This window comes from Carcharhinus amblyrhynchos, chromosome 7 (genome assembly GCF_965287045.1).
Source record: "Carcharhinus amblyrhynchos chromosome 7, sCarAmb.v2.hapA, whole genome shotgun sequence".
Taxonomy (NCBI): Eukaryota; Metazoa; Chordata; class Chondrichthyes; order Carcharhiniformes; family Carcharhinidae; genus Carcharhinus; species Carcharhinus amblyrhynchos.
The window spans coordinates 121,433,657-121,457,743 of NC_137330.1; the positions used below are offsets into that span (position 1 = coordinate 121,433,657).

The following is a 24,087-nucleotide window of genomic DNA, read 5'->3' on the forward strand; positions in this document are numbered from 1 at the left end:
AGCAGGGACAGGAATGGTTGTTGCAGGTTCCGGGGTTCAAATGCTTCAGTCGGAGTAGAGAAGGAGGTAGAAGGGGGGGGAGGAGTAGCATTATTAGTCAAAGACTGTATCACAGTGACAGAAAAGAAGTTTGATGAGGACTTGTCTGTTGAGGTAGTATGGGCTGAGATTAGAAATAGGAGAGGAGAGGTCACCCTGTTGGGAGTCTTTTATAGACCTCCTAAAAGTTCTAGAGAGGTAGAGGAAAGGATTGCAGAGACAATCCTGGACAGGAGTGAAAGTAATAGGGTAATTGTTATGGGAGACTTTAACTTTACTAATATTGGTTGGAATAGCTATAGCTCTAGCTCGTTAGAGGGGTCAGTTTTTACACAAAGCGTGCAGGAAGGTTTTTTGACTCAGTATGTAGATAGGCCAACTAGAGGTGAGGCTATATTGGATTTGGTGCTGGGAAATGAGCCAGACCAGGTGTTAGACCTGGAAGTTGGTGAACATTTTGGTGATAGTGACCACAATTCGGTTACGTTCACCTTAGTGATGGAAAGGGATAGGCATGAACCTCGGGGCAGTAGTTATAGCTGGGGTAAGGGTAATTATGAGGCTATTAGGAGAGAATTAGGGAGCTAGGTTGGACTAGGAAACTACAGGGGCTTGGAACATCCGAAATGTGGAGTTTATTCAAGGAGCAGCTACTGCGAGTCCTTGATAAGTATGTCCCTGTCAGGCAAGGAGGAAATGGTTGAGCTAGGGAACCGTGGTGCACTAAAAAAAAGTTGATTCGCTGGTTAAAAGGAAAAAGGAGGCTTATGTCAGGATGAGGCTTGAGGGCTCAGGTAGTGCACTGGAAAGCTATAGATTAGCCAGAAGGGAGTTAAAGAGGGAGTTAAGAAGAGCTAAAAGAGGACACGAGAAGACTTTGGCTGATAGGATTAAGGAGAATCCTAAGGCTTTCTTTAGATATGTTAAGAATAGAAGATTGGTTAGGGCAAGATTCGGGCCAGTCAGAGACAGCAGTGGGAAGTTATGTGTGGAACCGGAAGAGATTGGAGAGGCACTGAACAAATATTTCTGTTCGGTATTCACGCAGGGAGACGTAAATGTAGTTGTGGAGAACACTGGGTTACAGGGTTGTAAACTGGATAGTATTGAAGTAGATAAGGAGGATGTGCTAGATATTCTTGAGGGTTTGAAAATAGATAAGTCCCCTGGGCCAGACGGGATTTACCCTAGGATTCTCTGGGAGGCAAGAGAGGCGATTGCAGAGCCTCTGACTCTGATCTTCAGGTCGTCGTTGGTCACAGGTATAGTGCCAGAAGACTGGAGGATAGCGAATGTTGTCCCATTGTTTAAGAAGGGGGATAGAGACTTCCCCGGGAATTATAGACTGGTGAGTCTTACTTCTGTTGTGGGCAAAGTATTAGAAAAAATTATTAGGGATAGGATTTATAGTTATTTAGAGAGTAATGAATTGATTGGAGAAAGTCAGCACGGTTTTGTGAAGGGTAAGTCGTGCCTTACTAACCTTGTTGAGTTTTTTGAAAAAGTGACCAAAGAGGTGGATGGGGGTAAGGCAGTTGACGTGGTATATATGGACTTTAGTAAGGCGTTTGATAAGGTTTCCCATGGAAGGCTTCTGCAGAAAATGTAGATGTATGGGATTGAGGGTGATTTAGTTAATTGGATCAGGAATTGGCTAGCTGATAGAAGACAGAGGGTGGTGGTTGATGGTAAGTATTCGTCATGGAGTTCGGTTACAATTGGTGTGCCTCAGGGATCTGTTTTGGGGCCACTGCTGTTTGTAATTTTTATAAATGATCTGCATGAGGGTATAGAAGGATGGATTAGTAAATTTGCTGATGACACCAAAGTCGGAGGAGTGGTAGATAGTGAAGAGGGGTATCATAGTTTACAGAGAGACTTGGACAAGTTGCAGAGCTGGGCCGAGAGGTGGCAGATGGAGTTTAATGCGGAAAAGTGTGAGGTAATTCACTTTGGCAGGAATAACAGATGTGTACAGTATAGGGCTAACGGTAGGACTCTGAATAGTGTTGACGAACAGAGGGATCTAGGTGTATATGTGCATAGATCCCTGAAAGTTGGAAATCAAGTCGATAAGGTTGTGAGGAAGGCATACGGTGTCTTGGCGTTTATTGGTAGGGGGATTGAATTTCGGAGCCGCAACGTCATGTTGCAACTGTACAAAACTCTGGTGTGGCTGCATTTGGAGTATTGTGTACAGTTCTGGTCCCCACATTATAAGAAAGATGTGGAGGCATTGGAGAGGGTGCAGAGGAGGTTTACCAGGATGTTGCCTGGTATGGAGGGAAGGTCCTATGAGGAGAGACTGAGGGATTTGGGGTTGTTTTCGTTGGAAAGAAGGCGGCTGTGAGGGGATCTTATTGAAACATACAAGATGATTAGAGGTTTAGATAGGGTGGACAGTGATAGCCTTTTTCCTCGGATGGAGAAAGCTAGCACAAGGGGACATAGCTTTAAATTAAGGGGTGGTAGTTATAGGACGGATGTCAGAGGTAGGTTCTTTACCCAGAGGGTGGTGGGGGAATGGAATGCCCCGCCTGCTGCAGTTGTAGATGCGCCTAGTTTGGGGGCGTTTAAGAGGTCCGTGGATAGGTTTATGGATGGAAAGGAATTGGTTTAGGTTAGAAGGTCATTGCTTTTTTCTTAATTGGTCGGCGCAACATCGTGGGCTGAAGGGCCTGTTCTGCGCTGTAATGTTCTATGTTCTATTACTCCTGCAAGCCTCCCCAATCTCCTTGCATATTTGTTCTCCTAATTCCCATTGACTATTTGTGGGCCTATAGTACAAGCCAATAAGATTACTGTACCCTTCTTATCTCTTAGTTCCACCCACAAAGCTTCATTGGGTGATCCCTGAGTTATTTCATTTCTGACTACTGCTGTGATGATCCCCTGAATGAAAAATGCAACTCCCGCTCCTTTCTTTCCTCCACCTCTGTCCCACCTAAAGCACCTGTACCCTGGAATAATAAGTTGCCAGTCCTTTCCCTCCCTTAGCCATGTTTCAGTTATGGCTATAATACCCCAATCGAACATACCTATCCATGCCCTGAGTTCATCAATCTTACCTGTCAGCCCTGTTGCATTGCAATAGATGCAATTTAATCCAACAGATTCTCCCTGCTCCGTGCCATGCTCCTGCCGATCATGTCGATCCCATATCCTGCCCTCAATTATTTGTGCTCAGTTTACTTGGGCAAAAGAAGGCCATTTGGCCCTTCAAGCCTACTCCACCATTCATTTTGATCATGGCTAATCATAGAATTCTATATCCTGATCTCTCCGCCCCCCCCCCCCCCCCCCCCCCCCCCCCGCCATATCCCTTGATACCTTCAGCCCCAAGAGCTATATCTGATTTCTTCTTGCAATCAGACAATATTTTGGCCTCAACTACTTTCTGCAGTAATGAATTCCACACATTTATCTCCCTCTAGGTGAAGAAATGTCTCTTCACCTCAGTTCTAAAAGGTTTACTTTTTCTTGCCACTTTGTATGTTTCTTCCCTTGTAAACCATGATTTGGCCACAGTTCCCTTACCATTCTTGCGCCAAACTGGAATAAAAAAACTCAATGAGGAATTCTACCAGATTATGGTATCTTGGCCCCAAGGGTTCTCACAATTAGATTGCCAACTAATCCTTTCTCATTGTTCAACACCATGTCTAAAATGTTAAAGTTAAAGCTTACTTATTAGTCACCAGTAGATTTACACTTACTGTGTGAAAATCCCTCAGTCGCCACACTCTGGCACCTGTTCAGGTACACTGAGGTAGAATTTAGCATGGCCAGTGCATCCAACCAGCATGTCTTTCAGGCTGTGGGAGGAAACTGAAGTACCCGGAGGAAACCCACGCAGACACAGGGAGAACATGTGAACTCCACACAGACAGTAACCCGAGCCAGGAATTACACCCGTGTCCCTGGCACTGTGAGGCAGCAGTGCTAACTACTGTGCCACTTCGCCCTTATTGGTTCCTTAACGAACTGTTCCAGAAAACCATACCGCATGCGTGAAATTCCTCCTCTATTGTACTGTGATTGATTTGACTCTCCAAATCTATATGCAGATTAAAGTCGTCCAAAACCACGTATGTTCCTTTAACGCATGCATCTCTGATTTCCTGTCTAATGCTTTTCCCAACATTACCACTGCAGTTTGGTGGTCTGTGTACCACCCCCACCAATGGTTTTTTTGTGCTTTGTTTCTTAACTCGACCCATACATATTGCACATCCTCTATGCTAATCTCTTTCCTCAGTATCGTATCAATATCATCTTTAATCAACAATGCAGCTTCACCACCTTTTCCTTTCCATCTGTCCTTCCTAAACACTGAATAGCCCTCAATGTTTAATTCCCAGCCTTGGTCACTTCGGAGCCATATCTCCGTAACGCCACTACATCACACCGCTTTACATCTATCTGTGCAACTAATTCATCTATTTTGTTTAGAATGCTCCATGCATTCAGGTACAAAGCCTTAAGGTGAACACTTTTAACATTTCTTTTCCCTTTTCTTACTAATTTTTACTCGGTCCTTATCTGACTTTGGCCCTTGATTTCTCCACCTATCACTTTCTTTATTCTCCTTACTATCTTTTCCTTTTGTTCTTAATTCCTCCTGCTCTGAATCCTTGCAAAGGTTCCCATCTGTGGGCCATATTAGTTTCAACCTTCCCCAAACACTCACACAAATACCCCCTCAAGGTCATCAGTCCCCATCCTGCTCAGGGCTAGATGGCCTACTCCTGCTCCTATTTCTTATGTTCTTATGTTCAGGTGTATCCTGTCCAGTTTGTGCAGGTCCCATCTCCCCCAGAACTGGTCCCAATGCCCTACGAATCTGAAATCCTTCCCCTCACACCATCTTTTCTGACACGTATTCATCTTATGTATCCTGCTGCTTTTATACTGACTAGCACTAAATCTAAAATAGCCTACTTCCTGGTTGGCTCCATAACATATTGCTCCAAGAAACAGTCCCTCATACGCTCAAAGAAATGTCCCTCAAGGCTATCTTTGCCAGGTTGATTAATTCAGTCAATATACATATTAAAATCATCCATGATTACTGTTGTGCCCTTCTCACAAGCCCTCATTATTTCTTGGTCTACAGTATGCCCCACTTTGGAAGTATTGCTCGGGGGCCTGTAGATTACTCCGACCAAGATGTTTTCTCCTTTATTTTTTGTTTCCATCCAAATCGATTCAACATGTTGACCCTTAGTGCCAATCTCATTTCCTAATACAACCAATAAAGCAACTCCACCTCATGTCCAATCTTGTCTATCCTTTCGGAATAATGAGTACCCTTGGACATTCAACTCCCAGTCCTCCTGTAACCATGTTTCAGTAATCTCCACCAAATCATATCCATTTATCTCTATTTGTGCCATCAGCTCATTGACCTTATTCCAAATACTATGTGCATTTAGGTATTGGGTTTTAAATATGTCCTCCTGGTTTGTCTTTTGCAGGATTTTCTTGTGCGCTACACTCTTTACACATTTGATCTCCTTTACTAATCTCTGATGGTCATTAGACCAGTCACGCCTGTTCATCCTATTAACCTCTATCTTCTACTCTCATACTAACCTGATGCTTTGGTTTCCATTAACTTTCATTTTTCTTTTAGTTTTATCCATCCCTTCCCCCAGCTTGTTAATTTAAAGTTGTTGTGACCACCTATTTATCCTTTTCACTAGAACAGTGGTCCCAGATCAGTTCAGGTAGAGACCATCCCAATGGTACAGATCCTTTCTGTTCCAATACTGATGCCAATGCCGCGTGAAATGGAATTCCCTTTTCCTGCACCACTCCATTAGCCACATGTTTACTTCTCTCATTTTTCCATCCCATGCCATTTCACATGTGGCTCAGGTAGTAATTGGGACCCAGCACCGATCCCTGCAGAACAGCATTGGACACAAGCCTCCAGTCTCAAAACAACTTTTGACCATTACCCTCTGCCTCTGCCACTAAGCCAATTTTGGATCCAGTTTGCCAAATTGTCCTGGATAACATGGGGTCTCACCTTCTTTATTAGCCTTCCATGTGAAACCTTGTCAAAAGCCTTACTGAAGTCCATGTGGACTATACCAACTGCACTGTTCTCATCTGCACACTTCATCACCTCCTCAAAAAATTCATTTAAATGTGTTAGGCATGATCTCCCTTTGACAGAACCATGCTGACTATCCTTGATTAATCTTTGCCTCCCCAACTGGAAATTCTGTCATAGAGATTTACAGCATGGAAACAGGCCCAACTTGTCCATGCTGCCCAGATTTTACCATTAAGCTTGTCCCAATTGCCCATGTTTGGCTCCTATCCCTCTATACCAATCTTACCCATGTAACTGTCGGTAAACATTTTTAAAAAGAAATAGACATACCCCTCAGAATTTTTCCCAGTAGTTTTCCTCCATTGAAGCTAGATTCACAGACATATTATTTCCTGGTGTTTCCCTACTTCTCTTGAATAATAGGACTACATGAGCTGTCCTCCAGTCCTCAGGCACCTCTCCTGTGGCCAGAAAAGATTTGAAAATTATTGTCAAGCCCCTTCAATGTCCTCCCACAGCCTAAGATACATCTCATAAATATAAAAGCAAATTACTGAGGATGCTGGAATCTGAAACCAAAAGAGGAAAATGCTGGAAAATCTCAGCAGGTCCGGCAGCATCTGTAAGGAGAGAAAAGAGTTGATGTTTTGAGTCCAAAGTCATCTGGACTTGAAACATTAGCTCTTTTCTCTCCTTACAGATACTGCCAGACCTGCTGAGATTTTCCAGCATTTTCTCTCTTTGGGTTTAGGATACATCTCATCTGGGCCTCGGGATTTATCCATTTTTAGGCCCGTTAAAACCATTAGTACCTCTTCCCTCTTAAGTGGTTGCAGTAAATCACAATGCCACTCCTTGATTTCTATACCTACAGCACCCTTCTCCATAGTGAACAGCAAAGTACTCATTTAAAACCTCACCTACATCTTCTGGCTCCACACACAAATTGCCATGTTGGTCCCAGTCATCCTGGTCATCCTCCTGTCCTAAGTATACATATAAAACACCTTTGGATTATCCTTTACTTTACCTACCAGTGTTTTTCATGCCTCCTCTTTGCTGTTTTCAATTTTTTAAAAGTAACTCCCTGCACTTTCTACACTCCTCCCCAATTCCGCTGTTTTGAGCCCTTGATATCTGTCATAGCCTACATTTTTTTCCTTATCCAACCCTGGATATCTCTTGATGTCCAGCGTTCTCTGGACTTGTGGCTCCTACCCTTCACTTTCACAGGAAGATGTTGGCTCTGTACTCTCTCTCCATTTCCATTTTGAATTACAAGTAGGTGTGGGGCTGAATGGTTGATTCTTGTTGAAAAAGTTATTCACTTATTCTGAACTTGGTGGAATAATATTTTGGAATGGTATTTGCTGTATTTTGTTTCTCTTATAGAAAGTTGCAGGAGAGCTGTATGGCCCTTTGATGCTGGTTTTCACACTGGTGGCCATTCTTTTGCATGGGATGAAAACATCTGGAACAGTAATTGTAAGTATTATATTTGATGACATGACTGAGAAATGAATAGTGGGCAGTGGTACTGTTAAATGACTGTTGATGGTTCCAATGTACTTTTTGCTACATTACAGTTACTGCACTGTAATTTTCTTAAAGAAAATTTACTTCAGTTTTTGAATATAAGACAATGTATAAATTCAATCACATTCATGGCACACAAATGTCAGGCAATGACATCTCCAATGAGAGAGAGTCTAACCATCGCTCCTTGACATTCAATGGCATTACCATCATTGAATCTCTCATTACCAACATCCTGGGGTTACCATTGACCAGAAACTGAACTGGATTAGCCATATAAATACTACAAGAGAACATAGAACAGTACAGGCCCTTTGGCCCTCGATATTGTGCTGAGCTATGTCCGAACCCAAGATCAAGCTATCCCACTCACTATCATTCTGGTGTGTTCCATGTGCCTATCTAATAATCGCTTGAAAGTTCCGAAAGTGTCCGACTCCACTATCACAGCAGGCAGTGCATTCAACACCCCAACCACTATCTGACGAAAGAATCAACCTCGAACATCCGTCCTATATCTCCCACCATGAACCTTAAACGTTACGCCCCCTAGTAACAGCTACATCCCACCCGAGGAAACAATCTCTGAACGTCCATTCTATCTATCCCCCTCATCATCTTATAAATCTGTATTAAGTCACTTCTCATCCTCCTCCGCTCTAAAAAGAAAAGCCCCAGCTCATAGAACATAGCTCTCCCAACCTTTCCTCGTAAGACTTACCCTCCAAACCAGGCAGCATCCTGGCAAATCTCCTCTGCACTCTCTCCAATGCTTCCACATCCTACTTACAATGAGGTGACCAGAACTGCACACAATATTTCCAAATGTGGTCTCACCAACGTCTGGTATAGTTGCAGCATAACCCCACAACTCTTAAACTCAAACCCCTGTTAATAAACGCTAACACACTATGAGCCTTCTTCATGGCTCTACCCACTTGAGTGGCAACCTTCAGAGATCTGTGAATATGAACCCCAAGATCTCTCTGTTCCTCCACATTCCTCAGAACCCTGCTGTTGACTCTTCAATCCACGTTCAAGTTTGTCCTACCAAAATGAATCACCTCGCACTTATCAGGGTTAAACTCCATCTGCCACTTTTCGGCCCAGCTCTGCATCCTGTCAATGTCTCTTTGCAGCCTGCAAGAGCCCTCCACCTCATCCACTACTCCAACAATCTTGGTGTCATCAGCAAATTTACTAACCCACCCTTCAGCCCTCTCTTCCAAGTCATTGATAAAAATCACAAATAGCAGAGGACCCAGCACTGACCCCTGTGGTACACTGCTGGTAACTGGCCTCCAGTCTGAAAACTTTCCCTCCACCGCCACCTTCTGTCTTCTGTGAGACAACCAGTTACTTTCTTCATGAGCCTACCATGGGAAACCTTATCAAAGGTAGAGACTGGGATTTCTGCGGAGAATAACTTGCCTCCTGACTTCCCAAAGCCTGTCCATCATCCACAAGTCAGGAGTGTACTGGAATACTCTCCATTTGCCTGGATGAGTGCAGCTCCAACAACACTCAAGAAGCTAGACACCATCCAGAAAAGACCAGCCTGCTTGATTGGCACTACATCCATGGATTTCAACATTCACTCCCTCCACCACTGACACATGATGATAGCAGTATGTTTCATCTACAAGATGTGCTCCAGTAACTCACCTCCTTCCATAGGAGGGAGTGTCAGTATATCTGCACCATACAGACTGCAGCTCATCACTGCCTCCTCAAGGGCAACTAGGGATGTGCAATATATGCTGGCCAGCCAGTGTCAGCCACATTTTTTTTCTTTTACTCACAAAAACCTGTAGATGAATGTACTAAACAAATATTATCCAAATGGATGGAAAAAAGTTCAAAGTGAAAAGAAGGGAAAAAATCTGTTATCCCATAGGGAGAATGGTAATGTGAAGTATAATAGTAGGAACTTTTTCATTACTGTAACAAGAGCAACTTGCATTTATCTAGCATCTTTAGCATTGAAAATGTTACCAAATAAGTCAAGATTTAAGGGTCATGAACTCCGAGCCTGTGTTAACACTTTAAGAGACCCTCCCAACCACACACATTCACATCAACAACTCTTGCACCCCTGAAAATTTTCTCCAGCCAGATGCCAGGCTGCTGGGATCAGTTCTCCCAGAGCTGCTGGAGATGCAGAGGTAGAGCCAGGGATTGAAGGAGAGGCTGTCATCAGCATTGCAGCAACTGCAAGGCTGTTTGGAGGAGTCCCACAGGAGGGTGGGAGGACTGCCTGCAGCTGCACAAGATATCCGACAGCTCATTATGTGACATGCGGGTCCTGTACATCCGGATCTCCATCTCTGCCTTCAGCTGCAACCCCCCTCCCCTTGGGTAGATGAGCAGTTGCATAGTGGCCCTGACCAGCGGCCCTCTTGCCTCCTCCTGTGGCTTCTGGCCTGGGCTGGCCTTGCTGCGGGTGGCCATCTCTCTCCACCGCAACAGCAGCCATGAAAATAACCACCAGCTCTATTGGCTGCAAAGCATAATCCATCTTTGCTGTGGATTGGGAGAGGGAAGGAGAGAAAGAGACACACACAGTCAGTAAGATTATCCATTCCATGCACCTCACTCCCTCTCAGCAATCTGTGTTCCCATGCGTCTGGATGCTGGCACCCCAACAACATCCCATGACAGCAATTGGCTGCCAGCCATTGGCACATCCTTGCCACAGGGGCATAAAGGCATTGGGAATCCTTTAAGCACAGACATGAGTGCACCCACTTGGACATCTGGTGCACTGGCATCCAGGAATGGCTAGCAGTTCAGACAATAGAGATGCACCCTCGTGCCTTTCAGGCAATGGCTGGCCATTGTAGGGAGTACTGCAGAGTTCATGCGGTATGAGGATCATGGTTAAGACTTGCAGAGCTCCTTGACTTTGGCAGACCTGTTCTTGTTAGTGTTAGTGGGACTTGGGATGGAATGTCAGCAATAAACCAGAGCGACATTGGTGGGGCTGGGACTCAACCTCATATCCACCCTGTTGGCAGTTGTTCACAGGACAGGGAAAATACGTGCAATACGAGTCCCAAGCCAGCAGCGACCACCAGACCAGCACACCAGCACAAGCAGCCCCAAACCCCTGCAAGCCCAAGTCACATGCTATTTTCCCAGCTTGCTACACTGATCACCGAGTGCAAAGAGATGGTAAGATTGTGCCCTAAGTATAATAACGGCAAGGATGCTGGGGTGATCTGTGCCAGTCCCTCAGGCACAGTCTGGACTGCAATTTTCCCACACACAGTCATTTTCTGGTGAGTGGTAAGTTGCATGCTGGTTCTGAGGGGGAAGGCGGGGTGTCTATATCCCTTTGGAGTCTCTTTATGTCCTCTTCATAGCAAACCTGGATACATTATATGGTCTCCTTACCTAAGCCGTTGATATTGATTACAGAAAGCTGATACCTGAGCACTGATCCTTTCAGTACTCCACTAGTTGCACCCTGCCATTCTTATATTGAGTTGTTTATTGTTTCCTGTTCATCTGTTAATCAATCCACTATTCGTGCTAATATAATCCCATGAGCCTAAGAAAAAAAATGAGTAAAAAATATCAAAAGCGGGAAGAAGCGAGAAAATAAGGAGACCTTTCAGTGGATTAATTTTAAACAAGCGGAGTTGTTGCACTGTTAGAACTTGGTAACTGGTAAACTACTGTATGTTCCTACAGAGAGAGGGCACACTGATGGGCACTGCGATTGGAACCTGCTTTGGTTATTGGCTGGGCGTCTCCTCCTTTATCTACTTCTTGGGCTATTTGTGCAATGCCCAGATTACAATGCTGCAGATGTTGTCACTGCTGGTGAGTGTTTTGGGAGCTGGAATAGGCAGGGACAGGCTATAGTATGTAACATGGTGTATTTATCAGTAAAGAATTCTGAGTTATTTTGCCAATAATTTATCCTGTTCTGAAGAAGGTGAAATTTTCTGAAATCTGATTCACTGGGTAGGGTCTTCACTCTGGTATCACATTCAGGTGATTGTTTCTCCATGTCTGAGAATTGACGATAAACATTGCAAGGTTCTTTTGATCACCATGGCAAGGCCAGTAATTAAGAACATAAGAAATAGGAGCAGGAGTAGGCCATCTAGCCCTTCGAGCCTGCCCCGCCAATTATTGCCCTAGAAGATGCCCTTGAACCACTTTCTGTTCTAAGTGGAGCCACAGTACTGTTCGGAAGGGAGTTCCACGTTTTTGATCCAGTAACAATGAAGGAATGGTTATCTAGTTCCAAGACAGGGTGGTGAGTGACTAAGAGGGGAACTTGCAGGTGTTGGCGTTCCTGTCCATTTGTTGTCCTTGTCTTTCTAGGTGATTGAGGTCACCCGCAGGTTTGGAAGATACTGAACCATAGAAGAATAGAACCCTACAGTGCAGTACTGTTACTGCAGTGCATCTTGTAGGTGGCATACAACAAAGCACAATTTTGAAATATATGGACAAAACTTGGAAACTTTGTGAACTGTGAGGATGATGGCTGAGAATTTCAAAAGAACATCATCGACAGAGTGGTGGAATGGCAGACGAGTGGCAGATGAAGCTTAATGCAGAGAAATATCAAGTGATTCACTTTGGTAGGTAGAAGAGACAATATAAAATAAATGTGAGGTGCAGGAGCAGAGAGAGAGACCTGTGTGTATATGTGCATAAACCATTGAAGGTGACAGGATAGAATGAGAAAGCATGATTAATAAAGCATTCAGCATCTTAGGCTTTATTTATAGCGATAAAAAGACAAGGAAGTTATGTTAAACCTGTGTAAAACAGTGGTTTAACCTTGGCTGGAAAATTGCATCCAGTTCTGGACACCACAATTTAGGAAGGATGTGAAAGTAGAGAGGGTATAGTAAAGATTCAGGAGAATGCATCCAGAAATGAGAAACTTTGATTATGTGAGAATGTAGGAAAAGTTGGGACTGTTTCTTTGGAGAAGAGAAGATTGAGATGAGCTTTGACAGAGATATTCAAAATTAAGTGGGGACAGAAGAGAAGGGAGAAACTGTTTCCATTTGTGAAAGAATAGAGAAGGTAATTGAATGAAGAAGCAATGGTAACGAGGAAAAACCTTTTCACATAGCGAGTGGTAAGGATCTGCAGTGCACAGCTTGAGAGTGTGGTGGAGACAGGATCAATCAAGGTATTCAAGAGGGAATTAGATTATTACCTGAAACGGAGGGTTTTGCAGAGTTACAGGGAGACAGCAGAGGATTGGCATTAGTGAATTGCTCCTTCATTGAGCCAGCATAGATACGATGGGCTGGATGGTCTATGGGGATCTCATGGAAACTTATAAAATTCTAACAGGGTTAGACAGGATAGATTCAGAAAGAATGTTCCCAATGGTGGGGGAGTCCAGAACTAGGGGTCATAGTTTGAGGATAAGGGGTAAATCTTTTAGAACTGAGGTGAGGAGAAATTTCTTCCCAGAGGGTGCTGAATGTGTGGAATTCACTACACAGAATGTAGTTGACGTCACATCTGATTTCAAAAAGAAATTAGATATAGCTCTTGGGGCTGAAAGGATCAAGGAATATGGGGGGAAGGAGGGAGCAAGATATTGAATTTGATGGTCAGTGATGATCAAAATGAATGGCAGAGCAGGCTCGAAGGACTGAATGGCCTACTCCTGCTTCTAGTTTTTATTTTTCTGTGCTGTAACCATTCTGTGATTCTATCCCTTGTGAGGAACACAACTTAGTAACTAAATGCCCCGCAGCAAAAGTCTATTTCTCGATGTCAGGTGTCAGAAACCAATAATCAGAATAATATAACACTTCAAATGATGAATTACATACCCAATGATTCATTACTTTATGTGGAATGACTCAGCTTTGGCCCGAATTGATTCAACTGTCTTGTTCACAGGGTTATGGTCTGTTTGGACCTTGCATTGTGTTGCTCGTCACCTACAATGTTCATCTGCATTCTCTTTTCTATCTGTTATGGCTCATAATTGGAGGACTGTCCACACTCAGGATGGTAGGCCATCTTTCACTCTGTGTTTGATAACTGTGCACATGAAAGCACTGAGTTGTAGTCCTGAAATTACAAGCGACATTGGAGAAGGTGGAAAGAAAAGGATTATTAGGATTGATACCAGAATTAGGAGATTATGCCTGTCAGAAAAGATTGAACAGTCTGGGGCTTTTCTCTGTCACAAAGACTGAAGGGTGACAAAAAGAATTCTGAAAAATTATGAAGGGAGTTCAGTAGTGTATATGTAGCAAAGATGTTTCCATTCATAGGGGAATCCAAAACTAGTGATCATAAATACAAGATAATAACTAATATATTCAATAAAGATTTTAGAAGAAACTTCTTGAGAGAGTGGTTAGAATGTAGTAAAAGCTAGATCTTTGGTAAAATAAAGTAAATAAATGTGATAAAAAGGAATAAAGAACAGGGGTATGAGGTGAGTCATGAGAAACATGAGTGCCAACAAGAACCTTTTGCGCTGGAGAGGCTGGGTAGACTGAGACTTTTTTTTCCTTGGAGCGTAGGAGACTTAGGGGTGATCTTACAGAGGTCTATAAAATGATGAAGGACATAGATAACGTTGATGGACAATATCTTTTCCTAAAGGTAAGGGAGTTGAAAACTGGAGGACGTATGTTTAAGGTGAGAGGGGAGAGATACAAAAGGATCTAGAGGGGGTGGAGAGTGGAACAAGCTGCCAGAGATAATCATATACCTCATTTTTCAAAAAAATCTCTAAATATATGAAGCTACACTAGAGTAACAGCGAGGTGAAAAGAGTCATCTTATTTGCTGGAACCTATTGAGTGGGGCGAGGAATCTTTGTTTAGATCAGCAAATGAGTCTGAAGCATTTTTTGTTGCTCATATTGCACCATTTGTTGTACATTTACTCACTGAGTAAATGGGAGCCAGAACCCCCTCTTTCTGTTTCAGAATGGATAGGCATAGAAGGAATGTTATTTTATCTATTTTTAGTTTGAATTACCAGTTGGAATGAATACTAGACTCTAAATCTCTCTTTCACAGGTCGCAGTGATGCTCTCCCGTACGATTGGACAAACTCAGCGACTCGCTGTCTGTGGGATTCTTGCTGCCCTGCACATGGTTTTCCTGCTATACCTGCACTTTGCTTACCACAGGATTGTAGAAGGTACAGGAAAATTCCTCCAACTGGGCAGACCAAGTAGCTGAACTCTGCTGTGTTATTGCACTTAGTGATCCAGTCTCAGTGAGGCAGAGATGCAGTGGATATTAGTTTAGAGTTCATTTATAATTTCCTCATTTATACCAAATTGGCTGCAGACCAGTTGGGAAACAGGGACATAATTAGGCAGGAGAAAACAGAGTGCGCCAGGCCACCGATTTACGCTGAATGAGTAGCAGACTGTGGTTAAGACATGGAGATTCTAGATATTTACTCGGGATTGTAGTCTGCTTCTGTCCCCTTGCATGAACAGAGCAAACCATTTGTTTTCATTGAGATCATTATTGCCTTACCCCACAGCCTTACGTAGAAAACGAGAGGATGAATTAACATAGTTTCCAAATTTTTTGGCATCTGCTACAATACACAATGTCAGAATTGGTTACCAGTTGACATTCCAGCTGTATTATGCAGTGGTTTCACAATTAGAAGAAAAAATGTAAACTAAAACAATTGCAAGCAAGAAAGTGTTTATATGCAATTTCCACTCTCACCACCACTTCCTCATGCCAAACCTTCTGCTTTTCCTCCTTTGCTGTTCTGCCTTGAAGACAGGTTTGTGCTGGGATCTGGTTCCACAGATGCTGGTGATCTGTTGGGATTTGGCTCCATGGGTAGCACTGTGCTGTAATGGCTGCTGTGTCTGAGCATGCAGCCATGTGTGTGTATGTGCTAAACTGAGTGCACAAACTTTACAATTGCAGCACCCAAACTGCTGATTTTCTGAGATGAACTCAGTCAGCACAGTCCAGGGATCAAACTTGGGACTTCAGACTCTGTGGCTTATTTGTGCAAGATACATTTACTGACTAATTCACTGGATAATTTTTAGAAGTAATTTTTCCTGCTTTTCTTTCCAATCTGAATGCTGTGCGAGTTGTAGTTAAGTTATATATCTTAACTCGAATCTAGATTTAAGATGAATTGTCATTGTGTTTATATTACATTTGATGACCTGAAGTGATGCCCAGATGTAAAGCATTTCAAAATTCTGTGCCTCTTTTTTCAACAGGTATCCTAGATACCTTAGAGGGACCCAATGCTGGGCCAGTGAGATTTCCTCGGGATGTACCGGAACTTTTTGTCACTTTGTTGAACAGCACGGTGAAATCGATTGGAACCAGCCTGCAGATGCGTTGACTTTGAATGATTTTTGATTCTTTCTTCCTTGCCTCAATTCTCCATGGAGATATTGTGCGTGGACTAGGCTGGGTGTAACGTATCGCAAGGAAAGGCTCGTACTCTCTTGTACACTGCTTTAATAGCAGTTTGTAGTCTTTAGATAAACTATTTCATTGTGGTGGTGTGGGCAATGGGGTGGCTTTCGTTCTACCCCAGCATCTTAACTGATCAACACAATCTGTACATAATTGAACTGTACTTTTTAAACTTATATATTATATATATATATATCTGTGCGTGTCCATGTTTTAAGACCTAATTGTATTTATTTATGTTTTCTTATTGCTTGCATGGGTTACATAAGAACATAAGAAATAGGAGCAGGAGTAGGCCATCTGGCCCTTCGAGCCTGCCCCGCCATTCAATAAGATCATGGCTGATCTGTCGTGGCTCAGTTCCACTTTCCCGCCCTCTCCCCATAACCCTTAATCCCCTCTCTTATCAAAAACCCATCAACCCGCTTCTTAAAAATATTTAGCGAGGCAGCCTCCACCACTTCAACGGGCAGAGAATTCCAGATATTCACCACCCTTTGAGTGAAGAAGTTCCTCCTCAACTCCGTTCTAAACCGCCCCCCCTTTATCTTGAGGCTGTGCCCCCTAGTCCTACTGTCTTTTTTGAGCGGGAAGAGTCTCTCCACCTCTATCCTATCCATCCCATTCATCATCTTATACGTCTCAATGAGATCTCCCCTCATTCTTCTAAACTCTAACGAGTACAAGCCCAGTTTATTCAGCCTCTCCTCATAGCTCAACCCCCTCAACTCCGGTATCAGCCTAGTAAACCTCCTCTGCACTCCCTCCAAGGCCAAAATATCCTTGTGCAGGTGCGGCGCCCAAAACTGCACACAGTACTCCAGCTGCGGCCTCACCAATGCCCTATACAGCTGCAGCAAGACCTCCCTACTTTTATATTCAATCCCCCTCGCTATGAAGGCCAGCATCCCATTCGCCTTCCTGACCACCTGCTGCACCTGCAGGCTGGGTTTTTGCGACTCATGCACAAGGACCCCGAGGTCCCTCTGCACCGTCGCCTGCTGCAGTTTTTCGCCACGTAAGTAATAGTCCTTCCTACCATTCTTCCTACCAAAGTGGACCACCTCACACTTGCCAACATTAAATTCCATTTGCCATTTCCTGGCCCATTCGCCCAGCCTATCCAGATCCTTCTGCAGACTCTCCACACCCTCCACACAATTTGCCTTTCCCCCAATCTTGGTGTCATCAGCAAATTTCGACACCCTACACTCGGTTCCCTCCTCCAGATCATCTATATAAATGGTAAATAGCTGAGGCCCCAGCACCGACCCCTGGGGCACCCCACTAGTCACCAACCGCCAATCCGAATAGCACCCATTGACCCCCACTCTCTGCCTCCTATTTGACAACCAATCCTCTATCCACGCTAACACCCTACCCCCAACTCCATGTCCTCTGACCTTCTGCAGTAACCTCTTGTGAGGTACCTTATCAAACGCCTTCTGAAAATCCAGAAAGACCACATCCACCGGCTCTCCTAGACACATCCTCATAGAACTCCAGTAAATTTGTCAGACACGACTTCCCTTTAATGAAACCGTGTTGCGTCTGTCCTATCAAGTAATTCCCTTCAAGATGCCTCTACAGTTGCTCTACAGTTTATCTGTAAATCACGTTCTGCACATTTTATTCAGGCATTCAGTTTCAAAAAGCAAAACCCAAATCCTCCAGCCCAAAAATATAATAAAATGCCCCCATATCCTTGAAACATAATCCTCAGCAATAACTGATGAAGACTATGTCTCCAAGCTCCATTATTAGCTGATCTCAGCAGCAGTACTACAATTGTGCTCAGCATCCCTGGGATAGGGAGGGAGATGTGTGTTCAGTTCTCATGCCTGTCTGCTGCCTAGGCACCTGCATTGGACACAGATAAGGCAGAAGCTATGTTGGCATCAGAGTCTGTTAGCTTGCTGACACTGTCAAAATTCATGCATGCTGGATAACTGCTTGGTGAAGGACCCATTCGTCGGGAACCCCTTCATTAGGGAGTTAATACCCTGAGAGGAGGTGGGAAAATTGGGAATTAAGTGGATTGGTGCAAATTATCAGCAATTTGCTTACAGCTAGTTACTAGATATAACAGCACTGTCCTAGGATGTTGCATGTTTACTGATTTTTAGTCTGTTAATCTCTTAACTTTGTCTTTAAATGATATAAGAACAAAAACAATTTCAGCACAGGAGCAGGCCCTTTGGCCCCCAAGCATGTGCCAATCATGATGCCCTAACTCAACTAAAAGAAAGCCTTCTGTTCTTACTCGGTCTGTATCCCACTATTCATATGTTACAGAGACTCTATTTTCCCTCTTACGGTGAATGTAAAGGGTTCCCGCTGCACTATTTAAAGGCAAGCAAAGGAGTTCACCTCATGTCCTATTTTTAAGTCTTTGTGCGAATTGGTTGCTGCGTTTCTTACCTTACAACAAAAGCACTTCATTCAATATAAATACTTTTGGGGCATGCTGAAATCATGAAAAGTACTGTATAAATTCAAATCTTTTTCCTACTTGTGTAACGTTTCTAGTCTAATATACTTATTGTCCCCATTGCTGAGTCCCTTCACCTGTGTGCCCATTGCTGATTATAGATCTCTATGCCCCTGCTGCTGCATTGCTGCTCTCATTTTCTACCTGTTTATACTGCTTCCTCAATTGCTGTATAGATCTGATGTAAAAGGGAAGGGAAGAGAGATTGGATTATGTTACCTTGAAATAACAATTAAAAATTGTTATAAGAATTGAATTGAAAGGTTGAGAGGTTTGAATTAAGCACCTTGTCCCTTTGAACGAGTGATAGAGAAAAGGGAAAGAGAAGCACTGTTGATTTATTCTTCTTGAGGTGACCACAGAATTAGTCCTCATACAATAGGTGATTGGATACTGTTGCTTCTGAATTTTTTAAGTTTGTTACAGTTGCCTTTGTAAAGTAATTAGTGTCATGAATCCCTTTTAACAGATTAACCTGGCAGTAGATTGTTCTCCTACAGTAATGGTTTAGTGAATGAAGGCACTACCGGAACCATCTTTGGGGGCCAATTTTAATTCTGTACTGGCTGTCTTAATCAGAATGCTAAAGCCAGTTGTCTTCAGCCTGTCATATGTGAAGATAGTACAAAATGGGGACAGCAGCAGGACAAAAGGTGTAGTTAAAGGCTGATAGCACATTTACTGGACAGTCAAATTAAATGTAATACTATCGAATATTGAACTTTTAATTTAGCACAAGGTGATTTTAAAAAGAACCTGAACAAACAACAGACTCACTCCTTTCGTGATCTCATGGGTCAGATCCAATAGAAGTCATAAAATCCCTACAGTGCAGAAGGGAGGCTACTTGGATTATCAAGCCTGCACCGACTACAATCCCACCCAGGCCCGATCCCTGTAACCCCAAATAACTATCTGACTAAACCCCCCTGACACTAAGCATCAATTTAACATGGTCAATTAACCTAACTCGCACATCCTTGGAGTGTCAGAGGAAACTCATACAGACATAGGGAGAATGTGCAAACTCCACAGAAATAGTAACCCAGGGCTGGAATTGAACCCAGGTCCCTGTGAGGCAGCAGTGCTAACCACTGTGCCACCGTGCTGCCCAAACAATAATGAGAGAGAGTACAGGAATGAGATGGAGAATCTGGTGAGATAGTGCAACGACGATAATGTCTCTCAATGTCAGCAAAACGAAGGAGATAGTCATCAACTTTAGGTAGCATAGTGGAAGCCTACCCCTGCCTACATCAATGGGCATGAACGGAAAAGGTCAAGAGCTTAAAGTTACTAGGTGTCCAGATCACCAACAACCCATCCTGGTTCCTCCATACTGACACTATAGTTAAGAAAGCCTACCAATGCCTCCACTTTCTCAGGAGGCTAAGGAAATTTGGCATGTCTGCTATGACTCTCACCAATTTTACAGAGGCACCATATAAAGCATTCTTTCCTGATGTATCACAGCTTGGTATAGTTCCTGCTCAGACCAAGACCAGAAGAAACTACAAAGTGTTGAGAACGTAGCTCAATCCATCCATTAACTCTGTCTACACTTCCTGCTGCCTTGGAAAAGCAGCCAGCATAATCAAGGACCCCCATATACCCCAAACATACTCTCTTCCACTTTCTTCCATCAGGAAAAAGATACAAAAGTCTGAGATCATGTACCAACCTACACAAGAACACCTCCCCTACTGCCATCAGACTTGAACGGACCTACCTTATATTAAATTGATCTTTTTCTACACCCTGGCTTTGACTGTAACACTACATTCTGCATCCTCTCCTTTCCTTCTCCCCTATGTATTCTATGAATGGTATACTTTGTATCGTGCGCAAGAACCAATACTTTTCACTATTTCCTAATACATGTAACAATAAATCAAATCTAAACAACATGCAAAAAGAATGGCATTCTGGGCTGTTTAAACAGAATTCTAGACATTGTGCTCAGGTTTTATAATGCACTAGGGTTTAGTTTTGGTCACTATGCTACAAAAAGGATTGACATGCTCTCAGGATGCTGCAGACAATGCTCACAGGTCGCAACATTCCTACATTATAATAATTGCTGCACTTCAAAAGTACTTTTTTATTATCATTCAAGGACATGGAGATCACTGGTGAGGACAGCATTTATTGCCCATCCCTATTTGCCCTAGAGAAGGTCACGATGTGGAGATGCCAGTGTTTTGTATGCAACAAACTACCCAGCCTTCAGGAGAACAGTGACCACAACACCACACAACCCTGCCACAGCAACCTCTACAAGGCATGCCAGATCATTGACACGGATGCCATCATCTCACGTGAGAACACCATCCATCAGGTACACGGTACATACTCTTGTGACTTGGCCAACGTTGTCTACCTGATACACTGCAGGAAAGGATGTCCCGAGGCACAGTACATTGGTGAGACATGGAGACACTACAAAAACAGATGAATGAACACCGCCCCACAATCACCAGGCAGGAGTGTTAAGGGTTATGGGGAGAGGGCAGGAAAGTGGAACTGAGCAGCGACAGATCAGCCATGATCTTATTGAATGGCGGGGCAGGCTCGAAGGGCTGGATGGCCTGCTCCTGCTCCTATTTCTTATGTTCTTAATACTTCACCAGTCAGGGGCATTCAGCCTCTGATCTTCAGGTAAGCGTTCTCCAAGGCAGCCTCAAGACACGTGACAACGCAGAGTCGCTGAGCAGAAACTGATAGCCAAGTTCCACACACATGAGGACAGCCTCAACCAGGATCTTGGGTTCATGTCACACTATTTAATCCCCACAACTTGCCTGGGCTTGCAAAATCTTACCAACTGCCCTGGCTTGAGACAATTCACACCTCCTTAACCTGTACTTAACCCTCTGCACTCACATTGTCTGTACCCGTAAAGACTTGATTACCTGTTAAGACTCCAATTCCAACCATTATCTTGTAATTGAGTGTGTCTATATATGTCCTGTTTACGAACCAGATCCTGCACTCGCCTAATGAAGGGGCAGTGCTCCAAAAGCTTGTGCTAACAAATAAACCCGTTGGACTTTAATCTGGTGTTGTGAGACTTCTTACTGAGCCTAGAGAAGGTGGTTGCTATCTTGGTGACTGAATGGTTAGATCAGATTGCAATGGAATTTCATTGGACAGTCTGAAGTTGTGCAAGGCAATTTATAAATGGAAGTTATTTTTAAAAAATTATGAGGAAAGAGAATTTCAATTGCATTGAGACTTTCAGATAAGGAAACATGGATAGAGAAACAGAAAATGCTGTAAATATTGGAGAAATAAAACAGTGAATGAGTGGGATTTTTCATTCCACTGAAGGCATCCCCCATGACACATTCCTTGGTGTCACAACTTGGAAGCAACACAGGTGGCCATTGACTTTGGTGGGACTAGTGCCCAAGCCAGTGGAAAACCCCATGCAGGTGGTCCTGCTGAATGTTTCAATAGAACTTTGAAAAGTTAGAAATGTGATACCTTTTATGTGAGTGAAAGGGGTGGCAAGAAGAACAAAAGGGAAGATCTGTGATCAGATGGAATAAGGTAGAAGAGACAAATAAAAATCCTGTCAGAAGGAGAGAACTACAATCTTGAAAGAGAAGTGACAGTGAATTAAACACTGACACAAAAACAAAATACTGTGGGTTGCTGGAAATCAGTGACATGAGTATTTTTTGTATTAATTCATTGGAAACTAGCAACAGCAAGTTCAGGCCTGATAGTTGAAAGCACTTCTATACAATACTGGGAAAATTTGTCTGATTTGATTAGATGAAAAACATTGGAAGAGTTAACTGAACATTGTGTGGAGAATTGTAGATTCTATGCAAGCATGAGATGCATAGCCTTTCTCGTTTGTATTGTCCGCACTGTGCCATATCTGCTGATATTACCAAATACTCGTCAGTTTCACTTTCCGTACTACAATGGATTTTGTTTCGTCCACTTGTCCCATCACTGTGAGGTAAAGATTGACAGGATAATGGCTTATCCAGGGACAACTTTGAGGTTACTTATACCAGGCTGTAATCAATCAAGCTAACCCACACATGGCTACCTATAAAAGAGCCTTATAAACTTGATCATGGCAGACCACCACATTCCATGCAGAAGCAAGCACTGAATGTTGGTTCAGCATGTTTTGAGGACCATCTATGCTGAATTCACAACTTCTGACATGCCCAGAGGTGGTGTAACTGTAGAAGTTTCCCTAAGCACCAACAATGCCATTTGAACTGCCAGTGCTGCAGTGTTCTATGCTAATCGCTCATCAGACTCTCTGGTCATGAGAGGACCCACAGAAGGCAATGAAATTATTAACAGCTTGGACATTTTTGAACAAGCAACAGCAACTAATATTTATAATAATACCTTTCACATGTTAAAATATCCCAAAAGACGACACAAGAACAATTAAAATTCTGACACCAAGCTACATAAGGAGACTGTGGCTGAAAGAAGTAAGTAAACAGAAAAGGTGCAAATACTGTTATAGCATAATAGAAACAGCGGCCAATTTACATAGTACAAGGTTTACCAAACAGCAATGAAGTGAATGATCAGAAAATCATTTTCTCTATGGTAGTTGAATGCTAATATTATCCAAGACACCAGTAGAATGGTTGAGGGAGTGAATGTTGAAGGTGGTGGATGGGATGCCAAAGAATAGAATCATAGAATCCCTACAGTGCAAAGGAGGCCATTTGGCCCATTGAATCTGCACCAGCAACAATCCTACCCAAGCCCTATGAAGTGGGCTATTTTACATTTACTTGAGAAGACAAATGAGGCCTTGATTTAACATCTAAACTGAAAAAGAATGAGGCTTCAAGCAGTATTTACCCTGTTGTGAGCTGGAGAATCAACCTGAATTATTTGCTCTAGTCTATGGAATGTAATTTGAACCTATGACATTCTAAGACAGCCGACAATGTTTCCATTGAGATTTACCTTGGTGGCAATTCTTGTGCCATTAATTCAACAGTAGAAAATTGAATTTTCTAGCATGTTTATTGTAGAAAAACATCGTAAGGTGTTTCATGGAATTATAGTCTGTCAAAAAATTGACACATTCAAAGGAAGAGACATCAGGTAGTATGATAAAAAGCTGGGCAAAGATGGTTTTTAAGGCCAGCAAGGCAATGAGATTTGCAAATTGAATTCCAGAGTTTAGGGTCCTGATGATTGACGGCACAATGGCAAATGGTGCAGTAAAGAAAAGGTGGATGCATTCACAAGGGACCAGAATCAGAGGAGTACAGAGATCTCAAGAGTCTTGTGGGAAGAGGTTATGGAGATAGAGAGGGGAGGGAACACTGTTTTACTCTCTCACCGGATGTGGACTTGGCCAGCATTTGTTGCCTATCCCTAATTGCACTTGACAAAGTGGTGGTGAGTCTCCTTCCTGAACCTCTACAATCAGTGTGGTTAGGTAAGTCCGTTGTGCTGTTGAGAAGGGAGTTTGAGGATTTTGACTCAGAGATAATACCAATTCTAGGATAGCATGTTTGCTAGTTGGTTCC

General features: G+C 43.1%; 1 protein-coding gene across 1 annotated transcript in view; it reads left to right on the forward strand.

Moving 5' to 3' along the window:
* yipf3 (Yip1 domain family, member 3) overlaps window positions 1–16,266 on the forward strand; it is a 34,176-nt gene extending 17,910 nt beyond the window's left edge. The window contains exons 5-9 of the mRNA XM_080193060.1: window positions 7,496–7,588; window positions 11,336–11,467; window positions 13,532–13,645; window positions 14,671–14,794; window positions 15,861–16,266. Of these exons, the coding sequence (XP_080049186.1) occupies window positions 7,496–7,588; window positions 11,336–11,467; window positions 13,532–13,645; window positions 14,671–14,794; window positions 15,861–15,988 (591 nt within the window). The 3' untranslated portion in view covers window positions 15,989–16,266. The remainder of the gene's footprint in view (window positions 1–7,495; window positions 7,589–11,335; window positions 11,468–13,531; window positions 13,646–14,670; window positions 14,795–15,860) is intronic.
* The last annotated feature ends 7,821 nt before the right edge of the window (window positions 16,267–24,087 follow it).